Source organism: Pan paniscus, chromosome 19 (genome assembly GCF_029289425.2).
Source record: "Pan paniscus chromosome 19, NHGRI_mPanPan1-v2.0_pri, whole genome shotgun sequence".
NCBI classification, from domain to species: Eukaryota; Metazoa; Chordata; class Mammalia; order Primates; family Hominidae; genus Pan; species Pan paniscus.
Genome location: NC_073268.2, coordinates 90616437 through 90633111, shown reverse-complemented (window position 1 = coordinate 90633111; position 16675 = coordinate 90616437). Strand labels below are relative to the sequence as shown.

General features: G+C 46.0%; 1 protein-coding gene and 1 long non-coding RNA gene across 3 annotated transcripts; one reads left to right on the top strand and one right to left on the bottom strand.

The window, feature by feature from the left end:
• Window positions 1–183: 183 nt before the first annotated feature.
• LOC130540937 (uncharacterized) lies at window positions 184–10616 on the bottom strand. 2 transcript variants are annotated; one of them, XR_008954969.2, is made up of 3 exons: window positions 10382–10616; window positions 4503–4730; window positions 184–3261 (listed from the first exon to the last, which is right to left on the bottom strand). It is a non-coding gene; the product is annotated as an uncharacterized LOC130540937 (long non-coding RNA). The 2 variants fall into 2 exon arrangements; XR_008954970.2 differs by lacking the exon at window positions 10382–10616 and adding an exon at window positions 10264–10335.
• CD300LD (CD300 molecule like family member d) lies at window positions 2962–15904 on the top strand. Its single transcript, XM_003813342.3, has 4 exons — window positions 2962–3082; window positions 6394–6732; window positions 12989–13082; window positions 15158–15904. The coding sequence occupies exons 1-4, from the start codon at window positions 3043–3045 to the stop codon at window positions 15267–15269; spliced, it is 585 nt and encodes a 194-aa protein (XP_003813390.1). The 5' UTR covers window positions 2962–3042; the 3' UTR covers window positions 15270–15904.
• Window positions 15905–16675: the final 771 nt, after the last annotated feature.

The following is a 16675-nucleotide window of genomic DNA, read 5'->3' as shown; positions in this document are numbered from 1 at the left end:
AAGAGGAACAGAGGCAGGCGCATTCGCTTGGCATGGACAACAGTATACTTTCACAGTCTTGTTCCAGGACTGTGTTAATTTTCTTCTTCTCGTAGTATTGTTCTAAGAAACCTGAATCGTCCAGCCATTGCCCAGAACATAAAGGTAGTCCCCTGTGTTTATGACATCATGCTAATTGCACCTGATAACAAGAAGAGGCTAGCAACTGGATGTGCTCCAGAGGCTGGGAGATAAACCCTACACTGGTTTAGGGGCCTGCCGTGTCAAAAGATTAGGGGTATGGTGGTCTGGGGCATATTGGGTGTACCCTCAGAGTAAAGGGCAGATAAAATAAATTGCATTTTGCAACTCCTACTTCTAATTGACCCACCTGATAAAACTCAGGGGAGGCTTTGAACTCAGAGACAGCAGGTGTGATGAAGAGTGTGGGTCAGAAGTGGGAATGGACACTGGGGACCCAATTGGAGCTTTGTTCATGGAGCAGTTCCACAAACATGTTTTTGTTTTGTTTTGTTTTGTTTTTGAGATGGAGTCTCACTCTGTCACCCCAGCTGAAGTGCAATGGTGTGATCTCGGCTCACTGCAACATCCGCCTCCCAGGTTCGAGTGATTCTCCTGCCTCAGCCTCCCAAGTAGCTGGAATTACAGGCGTGCGCTGCCATGCTGGGCTAATTTTTGTATTTTTGGTAGAGACGGGGTTTCACTATGTGGGCCAGGCTGGTCTTGAACTCCTGACCTCAGGTGATCCACGCACCTCGACCCCCCAAAGTGCTGGGATTATAGATGTGAGCCACTGTGCCCGGCCAAACATGTACATCTTTACATATACCCCAAATGCCTGGAGGCAGGCACTGACCCCCAGGCAAAAGAGCAGGAATTCTTTACTTTAATATAATATCTGGGGAAGCCATGGCAGTGAGAATGCTGGAGCTCAACTTCAATCCTCTTCATTCTAGAGTTTAGAAGACCTCTCTCTGCCCACGCACCTTAAAGTGTAGCTTGTAAGTCAAGAAAGAATCAAGGGTTCAAACAATTTGGCATGATAAATTGGAACTATTTTCTTTTCTTTCTCTTTCTTTTTATATTTTATTTTATTTCAATAGTTTTTGGGGAGCAGGTGGCTTTTGGTTACAAGGATAAGGTCTTTAGCAGTGACTTCTGAGATTTTGCTGCACCCATCACTGGAGCAGTGTACACTGTACCCAATGTATAGTTTTTTATCCCTCATCCCCTGCATCCTTTCCCCTAAGTCCCCAAAGTCCGTTGTATCATTCTTGTGCCTTTGTATCTTCATAGCTCAGCTCCCACTTATAAGTGAGGATGTACAATATTTGGTTTTCCATTCCTGAGTTATTTCACTTAGAATAATGATCTCCAACTCCATCCAGGTTGCTGTGAATGCCATTATTTTGTTCCTTTTTGTGGCTGAATAGTATTCCATGGTGTATATGTACACCACATTGTCTTTATCCACTCATTGCTTGATGGGCATTTAGGCTGGTTCCCTATGTTTTCAATTGCAAATTGTGCTGCTATAAACATGCGTGTACAAGTGTCTTTTTTGGAACTAGTTTTTTTGCCCAGGCTAGAGGGCAGTGGTGCAATCTGGGCTCACTGCAATCTCCACCTCCCAGGTTCAAGCGATTCTCCTGCCTCAGCCTCCTGAGTAGCTGGGATTACAGGCGTGTGCCACCACCTGGCTAATTTTTGTATTTTTAGTAGAGATGGGGTTTCTCCATGTTGGCCAGGCTGGTTTCGAACTCCTGACCTCAGGTGGTCTGTCCGCCTTGGCCTCCCAAAGTGCTGGGATTACAGGCATGAGCCACCAGAGCTATTTTATATACTATTTACTCCTACATACTCTGAGGTCTCAGTTAGCTACACTTTATCTTGTTCTCAACTATGATTGGATAACCAAGAATCAGCAGACACTTGAGGAAGGCTCATAATATAGAAGAAGCAGAAAACAAAACAAAGATGTGACCACTGAGTGGAGGGATATAGTTCAAGGAACAGAAGAGAGTTTGAAAAACATCAGTAATCAAAGAACCAAAAAAACTTTTCGAAATAAAAATACAGTCTCTAAAATCAATATTTGATCCAAGGATTGGAAGAGAAAGTAAAAGCATGAAATAAACAATATAAAAAGCTCCCCAAATGTAGAACAAAGCCCACAGATATGGAAAATATAAAACAGGAGAGACAAAATGAATCGATTCAGGAGGGAAAGGGAGAGAAAGAGGGAAGGGACCATCTAAAGAAAGTGGGGAGAGACTGGGAAAGTCAGTTCGGGCGTCAGCAGAACAAGTAGATTACAACAGCAGCCAGGGGAAAGTGTGCAGGGATAGGTAGGATGAAATCAGGGCAAGAGGAGGCTAACGAGAAAAGGCAACTTCTCCATTCCTGACCTTCCCCACTGAGCCCGGCTTTGGCTTCAGAGTGACTTCAGAGTGGCTTCAGAGTGACTCATGATCCCAGTGGAAGCGTTCCTGGGGGAAGGGGCAGTGGGTCAGACAGCCCAGGGCAGGAAGAGGCAATGAGATGTCTTACAGTGGGGCTGCCTGGAAGAAGCCTGGGGCATGGGCTTTCTCCAGCAAGGCTGGGTGTGAGTCTTGTGCACTGTGGTCTTCCCAAAGTGCTCCTCTCCCCGCACTCCTTATGGCTGGCCTTGTCCGTCCTCTCCTCCAGGCAGTAGATCCCGCAGATCCTCAATGCCTGGGTTCCTCCTGGCTCCTCCTGCTCCTTGGCTCCTATGTGCACTCCCGTGCAAACCTGACCAGTCCCGGACACATTTTCTTTTCCACATGCACAAAAGTTTGGGCACACCTTGCAACATACACTGTACCTTAGTCTTTTCAAAGAATGACACCTCTTTTCTCCTAATATGTAAAAAGAGAAGTAGCTACAGATGTAACAGGAAGTGAGCAAGAAACTTGAAGGAGATTCGAGTAGGTTTGCGGTGTTGACTTCTGAGCTTGGATTCAAGTCCCTGAAGGGCACCGGACACCTGTGATCACCAAGGAGAGGAGAGGAGACAGGACCATGTGGCTGTCCCCAGCTCTGCTGCTTCTCATCCTCCCAGGTGAGTGTGGCTGGAGCTTTAAGGCACTGGAATGACAGCGGCTGGCCTGGAGACAGAGACGCTCTGTTCTCAGGAAGGAGACATGTCAGGGAAAATGACAGCGCCAATTCATCCATCCATGCCCATATTCATTAAATAGCAATCAAGTTTTTGTTATCTGACAGGTTCTGTGTTAGATGCTGCAGAAACAAACAAAGACAAAACAACAAGTATAACTTCTTGTTGGAACAGTGGTTCTCAACCCTGACTGTTCCATATAAACAGATGAATGAACAGATATCAATGAAGGAAGGAACTAATGAGTGAGTCCATTCTTGAAGAACTTTTTTTTTTTTTTTTTTTTTTTTTTGAGATGGAGTCTCGCTCTGTCACCCAGGCTGGAGTGCTTCTTTCACTTAGCATGATGTTTCAAGGTTACTTGGTGTTGTAGCACAAATCAACGCTTCATTCTTTTTCATGGCTGCATAGTATTTCACAGTGGATATACCACATTTGGTTTCTCCAGTCATTTGTTAATGAACCTTAGGGTTGTTTCTACCTTTTAAAAATTGTTAGTAATAATGTTATGAACTTTCATAGCACAGTTTTGTATGGAGATATGTTTTCAGTTCTCTTGGGTATATATCTAGGGGTATAATTGCTGAATCCTATGTTAATTCTATGTTTAACTTTTTGAGGAATCATCAAACCTTTTTCCCAAGGATTTATATTTGAGTACAGCTTTGGCTGTCATGTCAACAAATTTTGATACGTAGTGTTTTCATTTCTGTTAAAATGTAACAAATCTATGTGCTTCTCATATTATCTATACTCAGATCAAGCTTTGTAAGAAAATTTTTCCTTCCAATCTCAAATTTATTTTCTTTTAAAATAGATTATTATTATTATTATTATTATTATTTTTTTTTTTTGTAGAGATGAGGACTCACTTTAATGCCCAGGCTGGTCTCAAACTCCTGGGCTCAAGTGATCCTCCCACTTTGGCCTCCCAAAGTGCTGGGATTATAGGTGTGAGCCACCATGCCTGGCTTCAAATTTATATTCTGTAAACAATTTTCAGATATATTCTCCTTCCTTTCCTTCCTTCTGAGACAGGGTGTGCTCTGTCACCCAATCTGGAGTACAGTGCTGGGATCAGGGTTCACTGCAGCCTTGACCTCCCAGGCTCAAGCCATCCTCCCACCTCAGCCTCCTGAGTGAGTAGCTGGGACTACAGGCATGCGGTGCGACACCCAGCTAATATTTATTTATTTATTTGTTTAGTCTTGCTATGTTGCCAGGGCTGCTCTCAAGCTCCAGGGCTCACGCGATTCTCCTGCCTCAGCCTCCCAAAGTTGTTATATTACAAGTGTGAGCTACCACACCCAGCTCTTATTTCTTATAAATAACTTCCAGATGTATTTTTTCTTTAAATATTTACCTTAATTGTTGTCTTTCCATTCTGATGTAGAACTTTTTTTCAGAGTGAACAAATGAAGCCCCTAAACCCATCTTTCCCCAGGAGGTCGTGTGTAGTTTCTTAGTTCTCTTCAGATGCCATAGAAAGCAGATTTGGGCATGGAGTCCAATTTCTGTTCCAGGAATTCCTTGGGTTGTGGAGCTCTGCCTGTTTATGGTGAAATTGTCTTCCGCTCCCACCATGGTGACCCTGGTTTTTCAAGACATTCCGATGAAGTCTAAAGTTTTCACTCATCCAGGGGTAATAATAATAATAATAACAAACATAATATAGTAACATAGAGGTAGATGCCATTACTATTCCCACTTATAGAAAACTAAGGCACAGTGTATTAGTCCATTTTCACGCTGCTGATAAAGACATACCCGAGACTGAGTAAATTACACAGAAAAAGAGGTTTAATGGACTCACAGTTCCACATGACTGGGGAGGCCTCACAATCATGGTGGAAGCTGAAAGGCATGTCTTATATGGCAGCAGGCAAGAGAGAGAATGAGAGCCAAGTGAAAGAGGTTTCCCGTTATAAAACCATCAACTCTCATGAGACTTATTCACTACCACGAGAACAATGTGGGGGAAACCGCCCCATGATTCAATTAACTCCCACCTGGTGCCCCCCACAACATGTGGAAATTATGGGAGCTACAATTCAAGATGAGATTTGGGTGAGGACACAGCCAAACCATATCACACAGAGAGGTTAATTTGCCCAGGTTCACAAAACTTATCAGTGGTAGAGCCAGGATTCAAACCCAAGCACTCTGGCACAGCCTGAGCTCTTACCCACGACCTTGGGTGTCTCTTGGCGTTTCAGAGACGACCTCTCTCCTGCCACAGGAATTGCCCCGAGGGCTTCTTCAAGTGCTCCAATGTGCTTCTAGTTCCATCTCAAGTTTATGCTGCAGTAATCACAGCTATGGTTTATTGCCAGTGCATAAATCATCAAAATCAATCGTTTCTTTAGATGGGTCTCCCTTTAGGTCAGTTGAATTTAAAGAATATCTGGCAAAGCTCTCACTTAAGGTATTTCCACTGTTTTGAATTGTTTTCAAGTGAAAGATTAGGCTGACAAGTTCATGGAGACTAGTCTTGTCCTGGAGCAAATTGTTTGAAAAGTGGAGCTAATTAGGTATGCCCGTTCCTCACCCTTTAACTGACTTGAATCATGTCCATTATGTTTAGAGAAGAACTTATAAGATGCAGAAGGGTGTGGAATGGGTGCTGCTCTGTTTATACCTAACCTTTACTTGTGTTTATCTTAAAAGTTAGCTTTTCCTAGGAATTTTGGAAGTGGAATTTATAACAATGTATGGTGAAATGGAGATCTGTGTGATGTGGATCCCATAGCAGATAGAGACCAGTTGGCATCACTATTTGGTTGATTTCAAAGGGATTCATTGAGGGTGATTAACTACAGCAGAGCCACCAGAAACCATTAGAACCACTAGGAACAGCCAAGCATCAAGGCAGCAATCATTCTTCTGGAAAAGGGCCTTCTGCCATTTCCTCCCCATCAGACCAGTATAATACAAAGATGGTGGCCAAAGAGCATTCCTTGGAATATAAAGATTTGTTGGCCATAGGGAGAGGGAGAGGGGTGAACTGCAGGAAGCTATTATTGCTCAATGCCAACATTTGTGTTTCTTTGGGGATCTGCAGTTGTGCTCTTCAGTGATTTTCCTGGTGACTTTGACCCAGTGGAATTTTGAAGGACAAAGATTTGTCTTGAGGAAAATGTATTGCTTCCTTGACTGTTATAAGGCAGTTGGATTTGGCCGCTGCTCCCAATGCACGAGGCTGTGGCCCTGCGCTTGGGGTGGGAGGTGACGACACATGAATTTGCGTTTTCCAGGTTACTCCATTGCCGCTAAAATCACTGGTCCAACAACAGTGAATGGCTCGGAGCGGGGCTCATTGACTGTGCAGTGTGCTTACGGCTCAGGCTGGGAGACCTACTTGAAGTGGTGGTGTCAAGGAGCTGATTGGAATTACTGTAACATCCTTGTTAAAACAAATGGATCAGAGCAGGAGGTAAAGAAGAATCGAGTGTCCATCAGGGACAATCAGAAAAACCACATGTTCACCGTGACCATGGAGAATCTCAAAAGAGATGATGCTGACAGTTATTGGTGTGGGACTGAGAGACCTGGAATTGATCTTGGGGTCAAAGTTCAAGTGACCATTAACCCAGGTAAGAGGGAGCGTATATACGTGTGTGTCTCTCAGGTCCTGCTCTGTCCTGGTCCCTGAGGTCCCACTTGAGTAAATTAACTGTCACTCAGAGTGACCTGTGACAGAGGGTGGCTGAGTCCTGAGGTCTTGCTATGGTTTGAATATTTGTCCCTCCAAAACTCGTGTTGAAACTTAATCCCCAGTGTGGCAGTATTGAGAGAAGAGGCCTTTAAAAGGTGACTGGGTCATGGGGGCAGAGTTCCCATGAATGAATTAATCCGTTCGTGGATTAAAGGATGAATGGGTTATCATGGGAATGGAACTGGTGGCTTTATAAGAAAAGGCAGACAGACCTGACCTAGCACACTCAGTTCCGCCACCACGAGGTGCCTGGAGCCACCCTGGGACTCTGCAGAGAGTCCCTGCCATCAGGAAGGCCCTCACAAGATGTGGCTCCTCAACCTCGGACATCTTAGCCTCCATAACTGTAAGAAACAAATTCCTTTTCCTTATAAATGACTCAATTCCAGATATTCTATTATAAGCAAGAAAAAGTAGACTAAGACAGGTCTCATAGGACCCTGAAGGACCGCTTGGGATTGAGGGGATCTCTTCAATGACCCCATGGCTCCCAGGGCTCCCTCCAGGATGGGATTAGGTCTTTCTAGGCACATTTTTTTTTCTCCGCACAGCTCAGTGCCTGAGTCTGTTGCCCACAGATGACAGGGTGATGGTTCCAGTTTCAGCCCACAGGCCAAAGGGACCGCCTTCCCTGGTAACCAGAGACCCCAATCCCTGCCAGTGCCTTCTTGGAACTTCTTTATAGCACTAAGTCCCTGTGTCAGAAAAGGAGAAGGGCCTCAAGTCAATGGCCTTAGCTCAAGAAACTAGGGAAAAAAAGATCAAAGTAAACTCAAAGCAAACACCAGAACACAGATAATATTAAGACCACAATGAAAAATTAATGAAATCAGAAACAAAAGTAATAGGGAAAAATCAATGATATGAGATACGTTTTCTGTGAAAACATCAGAAACACTGTTAAACCTCTACCTAGACTGATCAGGAAAAACAAGAGAGAAGATATAAATTACTAACATCAGAAATGAGAGAGGTAACATTACAACAGATTTTATAGCTACTAAAAGAATAATAAGGGAATATGTGTTGTAAACAACTTTTATGCCAATATATTCAACAAGTTAAATGAAATGGAAAAACATCCTTGAAAGGCACAAACTACCAGTCACAAGAAGAAATAGATAACTGGAATAGCTCTATATCTTTTAATGAAATAGAATTTGTCATTTGCCATCTTCTCACAAAGAAAATTTCAGGCTCAGATGGCCCTTTGGTGAGTTCAGGACAGGATAATATCAATTCTTTTTTTTGAGATGGAGTTTCGCTCTTGTTGCCCGGGCTGGAGTGCAATGGCACGATCTCGGCTCGCCACAACCTCCACCTCCCGGGTTCCAGAGATTCTCTTGCCTTAGCCTCCCAAGTAGCTGGGATTACAGGCATGCACCACCATGCCCAGCTAATTTTGTATTTTTAGTAGAGACAGGGTTTCCCCATGTTGGTCAGGCTGGTCTTGAACTCCCAACCTCCGTAAAGAAGGGTGTAACTGGCAGGGAATAAGCAGTAGCTGAGCAATATATTCTCCCGGTTCAAAAACCCAAAGACCTTGTGACATTACCCCTACTTGAATTTCTCCTTCATAATCAGAATCAATAACTCCTGGGACTAAGGTAATGCTCTGTAAATTAAGACAGCTTTACCCAAAATTAATCACATATATCCTGTTGGCAAAGGTCCCCAAATACCAGTGGGAATCTTGGTGGGTTTGTCTCCTCCCACTAACGTTACCCGTTCTCTGACTGGGAGATCGAATCCTGAGCTTCCAGGTGTTCCTGGGGAGAGGGAATCAATGTGCCTCCGGGAACCTATCCCTGAGATGGGGCTGTGGGCTGGACAGGGAATGCCTCCATTGTTTGTAGGGCCCGGGTCCAGGCCCCCTTCTCATTTCCCGACAGGGGGGTGCCATTCTGATGAAATTTTGAGTGGCATTGACTAGCCCAGTTATTTCCTTTATTGCAATGAGGGCAAAGTCCTGGCATTTTTTCTGGGGTGGGGGGCTGCATTATAAGATCCCTTCTGCCCAAAGGTCTGACGGTATTCTTTTTTGAAGTGTCCGATTTTTCCACAGTTATAACATTTTCCCATTTTAGGATTTGCTCCTTGGCCGTTTTTAGATTTGTCCACTACTAAATTAGCCATTGCTTGAGCCAACATTGTAGAGCGATGAAGCTCAGTTCCCACATCTTGACAAGCTTTGAGAACATTTCCCAAGTTTTTTGTACATCTCACAGGTGCCAGCGCACATTTACAATCTGCATTTGCATTCTCAAAAGCTAGAGTTAAGGCTAGCATTTCTGTAGCCGCAGTATGAGGAATCTGATGCTTCACTGCCTCTTGTAATCTTGCAAGAAAATGTGCATTGGCCACCCTTACATGATATGTAAAAAAGATTGTACTGGGACCCCTTCCTCAGGAATTGTGGCCCAGGCATGTTTAGCAGACAAGGCACACTGCTTATAAGCAGTGTCTGGGAGTGCCATGTGATGTTCCAGGTCTGAATAAGGACAATTACCTAACAGCATATCCTCTGTAATGTCTCCGTGTCCAGCAGCACGATTCTGTCTAGCCTGGTCTGCACACAGTTCTTGCCAATTTAAATTCCATGTCAGGTATGCACTAGCAGACAAGCAAGTGCAAGCCAAATGCTTTACATCAAAGGGTGGAAGGCGCATGGCACCAAATATAGATTCTAGCAATCCTAAAGTAAATGGGCTTTGTACTCCATTATTAACTACACTCGCTTTCAATTCCTTCAGCAACTTAAACTGTAGTGGGGTGTGTTCATGAATAAACTGCTGAGGATTATTTGGATCGGGCCTTATGGAAATAGGAAAAGCTCAAGGTCCTAAGGGCTTTCCAGCTATAGCAGCAGAGCATAAAATTCTTTGTATTGGGGTCTCTATTTCTGCTACTGAAGGAGGCAGTACAGATGTTTCTGCTACTGGAGGGGGTGACACAGGCCAGTTTTCATCCTCCTTCTCCTGTTTATTATTTTTAATTGGTACTGTGGGTGGGACAAAATATTTTTTCAGATTTTTAGACTTGGAATATGATTCCTGCTGTCTAGCAGAATAAGAAGGAGATAATGGCAGGAGGACAGCACGGACTAAACTCCAAGCAGAAAAAACAAAAAGATCAAATTTAAGACCTTTTTGGTGAGCCCGTTTTAATCCTGGTCCTACTCTGTCCCAAATTTCTACATCAAGACTGCCTGTCTGTGGAAACCACGGGTTATGTATAGTGACCTTCTTCAGCATCTTAATTAATGTTTGAGAACTAACCTGAGCACCAGTTTGTTTAAGTAAAACTTTAAGCAAATGCACATAATGTTGCACCTCAATAGACAAATTCTGCCCCATGTTACCCTTATTCAGAAAACTTCCCATTCCCAGTACCTCTCTAGGGCACTGACCTGATATCCCAGTACCTCTTTAGGGCACTGATCTTGTATCTGCTGCCGCTCCCAGTACCTCTTTAGGGCACTGATCTTGTATCTGCTGCCGCTCCCAGTACCTCTTTAGGGCACTGACCTTTTATTGGCTGCCGGCAGACTTGTCCCAGGGTTTCTCGTTCGTCTTGTCCGTTTCTCTTTCTCTGCTCCAGCAGACCTTCTTTGCTCACGTTCCTGTCCCGGCCACCACTTGTCGCTGTTGGTTGCTAGGGGATTAAACAAAGGGGAACGAATGCAGAAATGAAGACAAAGACAAAGAGATCTGTTTTGAAAGAAGGGGTCAGGGAGCTCCTTGCTTCTAGTGAACAAGGGCCCTGAGCTTCTACAGCCCTTCGTATTTATTAGGTAGAAAGAGCAGGGAGGGAGAGGTAATGGTTGGTCAGCTGCTTGATTTATCACAGGCACACAAAATTGCTTTCTTTGTACAACAGGCTTCAGATGTTCCTATAGATAATCACAAGGAACACAGCACTTGGGGTGTGACTGCCCTCAGCACCCCTTCGGGCAGCAGACACCGTTGCCAGTTTTCCAACATCCTGCTTTCATGAGAACAGTTTTCTGTTCACTTATATAGCCTCCAGTGGTATACTGTGTTGGTCATGACTCTCATTCTTTCGGCCTGTAACAAAAGTTAACATTACTGACCTTGACACCAAGTGTTGGAAACACTCTTGAGTACCTGGAGCCCTCATACCCTGCAGGTGGGAATGCACATGATGCAACCACCTGGGAAAAGAGTTTGCAGTTTCTTCAGACATGAAACGTATACCTGCCAGAGATGATCCAGCCCCTCAGCACTTCCATATTTAGTCAAAATAATAGAAAGTTTTATGTTCACACAGAGACCTGTATGTGAATGTTCATAGCAGCTTTATTTGTAATAGCAAAAAACTGGAAACAATTCAAGTGAGTGGATTTTTTTAAAAATGTGAAATACAGGCTGGGCGCGGTGGTTCACGCCTGTAATCCCAGCACTTTGTTAAGGCTGAGGCAGGTGGATCACTTGAGGCCAGGAGTTTGAGACCAGCCTAGCCAACATGACAAAACCCCATCTCTACTAAAAATAAAAAAAAATTAGCTGGCTATGGTGGCACTAACCTGTAGTCAGTCCCAGATGCTTGGGAGGGTGAGGCAGATAATTGCTTGAACCTGGGAGGCAGTGGTTGCAGTGAGCCAAGATCATGCCACTGCACTGCAACCTGAGTGATAGAGAGAGACTCTGTCTCAAAAAAAAAAAAAAAAAAAAAAAGTGAAATACTCATACAATGGAATACAACTTGCAATAAAAGGGAATGTTCTACTGATAAACCAATGATAAAATAGTTATGCTGAGTGAAAGAAACCAGCTCAAAAGCTGATTTACACTGTATGATTCCATTTATATTAGATTCTGGAAATGCCAACTCATTGATAGTAAGAGAAAATGGATCATCCCTTAGCTAAGGCTGTCACAACAAAATACCACCGACTGGGTGGCATAAACAACAGAAACGTATTTCTCATAGTTCTGGAGGCTGGAAGCCCGAGATCAAGGTGTTGGCAGGTTCAGTTGAGCCTGAGGCCTCCCTCCCTGGCTTGCAGGTGGCTGCCTTCCTGCTACCCCTTCTTGCGGTTGCCCCTCTGTGCTTGCATGCCTTGGTGTCTCCCTGTGTGTCCTCATCTCCTCTTCAGAGAACAACACCAGTCAGATGGCATTAGGACTTACCCTAACAAACTCATTTTAACTTAATTGCCTCTTGAAAGGGCCTATCTCCAAATACAGTCACATTTTGAGGTACTGGGGACTAGCATATCAACATATAATTTTTAGGGGTCCACGGTTCAGTCCCTAACACCTGGGGACAGAGTAAGGGGGAGGGCGGGCATGGGGATTATGAATGTGTTGACTGTCCTGATCATGGTGGTGGTGTTACCGGGTATACACATACATCAGAGTTTAACATATTGTTCTCTTTAAATATTTACAGTTTATTATATGTCAGTTATACCTTGATTTAATCCCAGAAAAATGATATAAAAAGACAAATATGATGCTGTGATCTCTTATTATTAGATTGCTCCTGAAGCAAACTTTGAATATCAAAACTCACTACACACACCGTCAGTGTGAGTAGGGTGTGGTCCAGCAGGAATTGGCACACAGCAGAGGCTGGGATGCATCAGACATAGCCAGACTTCAACAGGGGTAGGGAGGGTGAGATTGGGAAGCTGCTGGAGGACAGGAAATGGCCAGAGAGGGAAGAGCGGAGGTGGAGGGTGCTGGGCCTGGCTGCAGAGAGCCAGGAATCCCGGGCTCTCCAGAAGTGGCTCAGCGAGGGGGCCACCAGCTCAGCGGCCGAATCACTCCAGAACAGGCGGTAAGGAGTTCACCTCGGCCGTGGCCGAGACTCAGAAAAGAGCTAGCCTAGCCCGAGGAGAGCGGAATGCTGTCGAGTGTGCTAAGCTGTGCCATGCAACTGAAGATTGCAAATTCCCTCCTTAGTCTGCTCCTCAGAATTTCTCACATGGTAATAATTCAGTAACTTCTCTTTAGAAGATAATTCATGTAATATTTTGGATGCTGACCAGACAGTCTTAGACCCCAAGGCAGAGGCTCCTTAATTCCTAGGTGGAGAAGCCTTAGGGCCACAGCCAGAGCTGGGCCATCCATGGAAGGGGTGAACCGTGTTCTGCTTTGTATGTTTAGGCACACAAACTGCAGTCCCAGAATGGACAACCACAACAACAAGCCTGGCTTTCACAGCTGCAGCCACCCAGAGGACCAGCAGCCCCCTCACCAGGTAGGTGGAGCCAGGTCCCACCACTTTCGCACTGGCCTGGCCCCATGGCCTCCCCTCTAACAGGGGTTGCCAGATACAACAATAGCATGCCCAGTTACACTGCAATTTCAGACAAACAACAAAACATTTTTTAGCATAAGTATATCCCAACTATTTCATGGGTTATACTTATACTAAAAAAGCATATGTTGTTTATCTGAACTTCAAATTTAACTGAGCATTCTATGCTTTTATTTGTTAACTCTGATAACCCTGTTTTCTAGGGGTACTCAGGCTGGGACCCCCATAGGCCCCCGCTGTTTCGTCTTTGTATCAGTAAAGTCACTGCAAACCTCCGGTGGCCTGCCCCAACCTCAGTTTACCTTTGAGGAAAATAAGATTTCCCATCTAAGCGTTGGCTACATGAAGGCAAACTCTGCAGCACAGACATGAGCCACCACATGACTGAAGGTGGCAGGAGAGGGGCCTGAACATGCCCTCCCCACCTCCTGGGGTCAAGAGGGCATATCGAGGTTTGGCCTTTAGTGGGTTAGGAGAGACACCTCTCTCATCTGCTCCTAGTTTCTGCCCAAGAACAAATATTGTTCCAGCCTCTCTCTCCCAAGACACCAGAGTAGGGGAATGGAAAATGCTAGAGGGAAAGGGGGAAGCTGGAAGTTGGGCGTTCTCACCCTCCCAAGCTGGCAGAGGGGTCTGGAGGATTAGTCTGATGCTCACCAGCCCTGGAGGTGTCCAGAGGAGTCCCCAGAGGTCGGCACCTGATAGCTAGCCATTGGGTTCCATCACGGCCTGCTGTGGTCAAGCCCCCCAGGTCAAGGCCAGAGCCCAAACCACAGACCGTCCTGCTCCTGCTAGAGCCCAGCGCAGAGGCCCGTGTCTCTGGCTCAGTCCTCCTGGAACTACTCCTCAAGGTCTGCCAGTTCCCTCTGCAGTTCAACTCTGTTTTTTTTTTTTTTTTATTCACTCGATCTTGAGTTCTGCGAATGTGTCTGCAGAGCTCCACCCACGGAGCTGGCTTTAGGACTCCTCGACTGTTTTTTTGTTTGTTTGTTTTTTTCCTCCTCCATGCTTTTGTGCAAACTGATGGGACTTTAGCTGTCAGGGGACAGAGGAGAGCCCCAAGAGTGAAGATGCTGGGAAGGACCTTTGGGGGCATTTTGACCCGTGGCCTGCTGTATAGCCCCTCCTCCATCTCCCCCAAATACCCTCAGTCCCATCTGAGGGCTCATCCGGCATTCTGGAGTTGGATATAATTTTGATTTTTCTTTTCTGTCTTTTTTTTTTTTTTAGAGATGGGGCCTCAATATGTTGCCCAGGCTGGTCTTGAACTCTTGGGCTCAAGCAATCCGCCTGCCTTGGCCTCCCAAAGTGCTGGGATTACAGGTGCGAACCACCACGCCTTGCCTGATTTTTAAAATTTATCCGTGAGCTGAGAGTGGCTTCAAGTTGCGCTGAGGTGAAAGAAACAACGAAGGCCCAAGTTGGGAGGTCGAGACCCTGGGAAGTGGGTGGAGGATGGTGAGGGGGTGGAATTGATGGTCAATAAGGTTCTGGGCCTTACACATCCATAGAAAGTAACAGGGAACATAAGGAACCCCAGGGCCAGGTGCTGGTCCACAGGAAGAGGGTCAGAGCAAGGTCAGCCTCTAAGGCCTTCAAGAATATGATGTCAGATCTGATACCTGAAAGGTGGGTAGCGTTTGCACAGGCAGCGATGAGGGCGGAGAGGCCCTCTGGGTGCAGAATGCAGCAGAAGCCGAGGTAAGTAGAGACAGGGAATGCTAAACCCCTTCAAGATAGGTGAGAAGGAGTTATGGGAGACCAGCCAAAAAGGCCGGATGGGAGTTGGCAGACGGGACCTTGAATGTCAGGCTGAGTTTACTGGAGGTGTAGGGAGGACTGGGAGCCTCGCTGGTGAGCAGTGTGACTGTGCCCCGCCAAAGGGGCTGGCCTGTCTGGGGTTCCAGGCTTACCCTCACATAGACATTGGAAGCCAGGATCTGGGCATAGAGCTGAGAAGACCTGAGACCTCTGACCCAGGAGGCAGCTCATTTCCTGTCACCGTGTTCCCACAGGTCCCCGCTCAAGAGCACCCACTTCCTGTTCCTGTTCCTCCTGGAGCTGCCTCTGCTCCTGAGCATGCTGGGGACCGTCCTCTGGGTGAACAGACCACAAAGAAGGTCTTAAAGGAGGAAGAGTCAGCCCGATGATGAGAGTCCCAATGCCCATTGACGTCCTGTCCAGGGCGAAAGGCCCTCCCACAGAAGAAAAAACGTTTTCTTTTCTCTTCTTTTTTTCTTTCTAGAGATAGTCTTGCTCTGTCACCCAGGCTGGAATGCAATGGTGTAATCTCTGCTCACTGCAACTTTCCCCTCCCAGGCTCAAGCGATCCTCCTGCCTCAACCTCCAGAGTAGCTGGGGCTACAGGCACATGCCACCACCCCCAGCTAATTTTTAAATTTTTTTGTAGAGATGGGCTTCCACCACGTTGCCCAGGCTGGTCTCGAACTCTTGACCTCAAGAGATCCTCCTGCTTCGCCTCCCAAAGTGGTGGGATTACAGGTGTGAGCCACCGCACCTGGCAGAGAAACAACATTTCTATGGGGAATTGACTGTGGTTCTAGAGGCAGTGCTGGCCCCAGCTTCAGGGAACAGCCTCCTAGTCCCCTATCTCCTGCAGCCATGCCACCTGGGGCTTTTCCCTTCTCTGCACAGTCCCTGGGGCCTGACAGAGCCCTTCTTCCTTCTGAGGTCTCCAATGCAGTAGAAAACATGAGAAGAATGTGTTTCCCCCGAGAGGCACCTGTGCCGTAGTGGACATTCGTGATCTCAGGTCTGTGAGCCACATGCAATGTTAACGGACCTGTCTTTGCATTCCGTGGGGTTCAAGTCTCCAGTCAATAATGGGTTTCAAAATCCTAAACCCGCGAAAACAGAAAAATGGAACCAAACTCTGGTAATGGGCCAACTTAAAGGAAGATGAGTACAGAAGAGAGCAGAGGTTTCCGGGCTGCCGTGCCAGCTGCTCTCCTGCCACTTGTGGGGAAGGGAAGTCAGGAGATTCCTGGATGAGTATGATTGAAGATGATGGGAAAACACAGTCTCCTTTCGTCACTGTAAGACTTTTCTATTAGTGTTGATTGTTACATTTTCTTACCTCTTTTAAGAGTATTGCAGTTGGCTGCTACTCTCAATTTGGGGTATATGGGGAGATCACCCATACATTTTGGGGACTGTGACATAATCCATAAACTGGATGCCAGAGCTAGAACTGTGAGCTGGGGATGGCTGGGTCCTCAGTACCGCCTGCCTGGGTCCCCAGGGTGGTGCTCAGTCTTGGACTCTAATGACTGAGCCCCCTGCCCAGTGGGATCATCTGGTGGTTAAGACAGAGGCTAAGTAACAGAAATTCCCTTCTGGGAACATGAACCAGAATCACCCAACTGCCCTCTGTCAGGTCAATCTCTGTACCCAGGTGAGACCCTTATTCACTCCCCACCATCATTCATTCCAAAATGCTGGGCGCAGTGGCTCACTCCTATAATCCCAGAACTTTGGGAGGCCGAGGTGGGTGGATCACTTGAGGCCAGGAG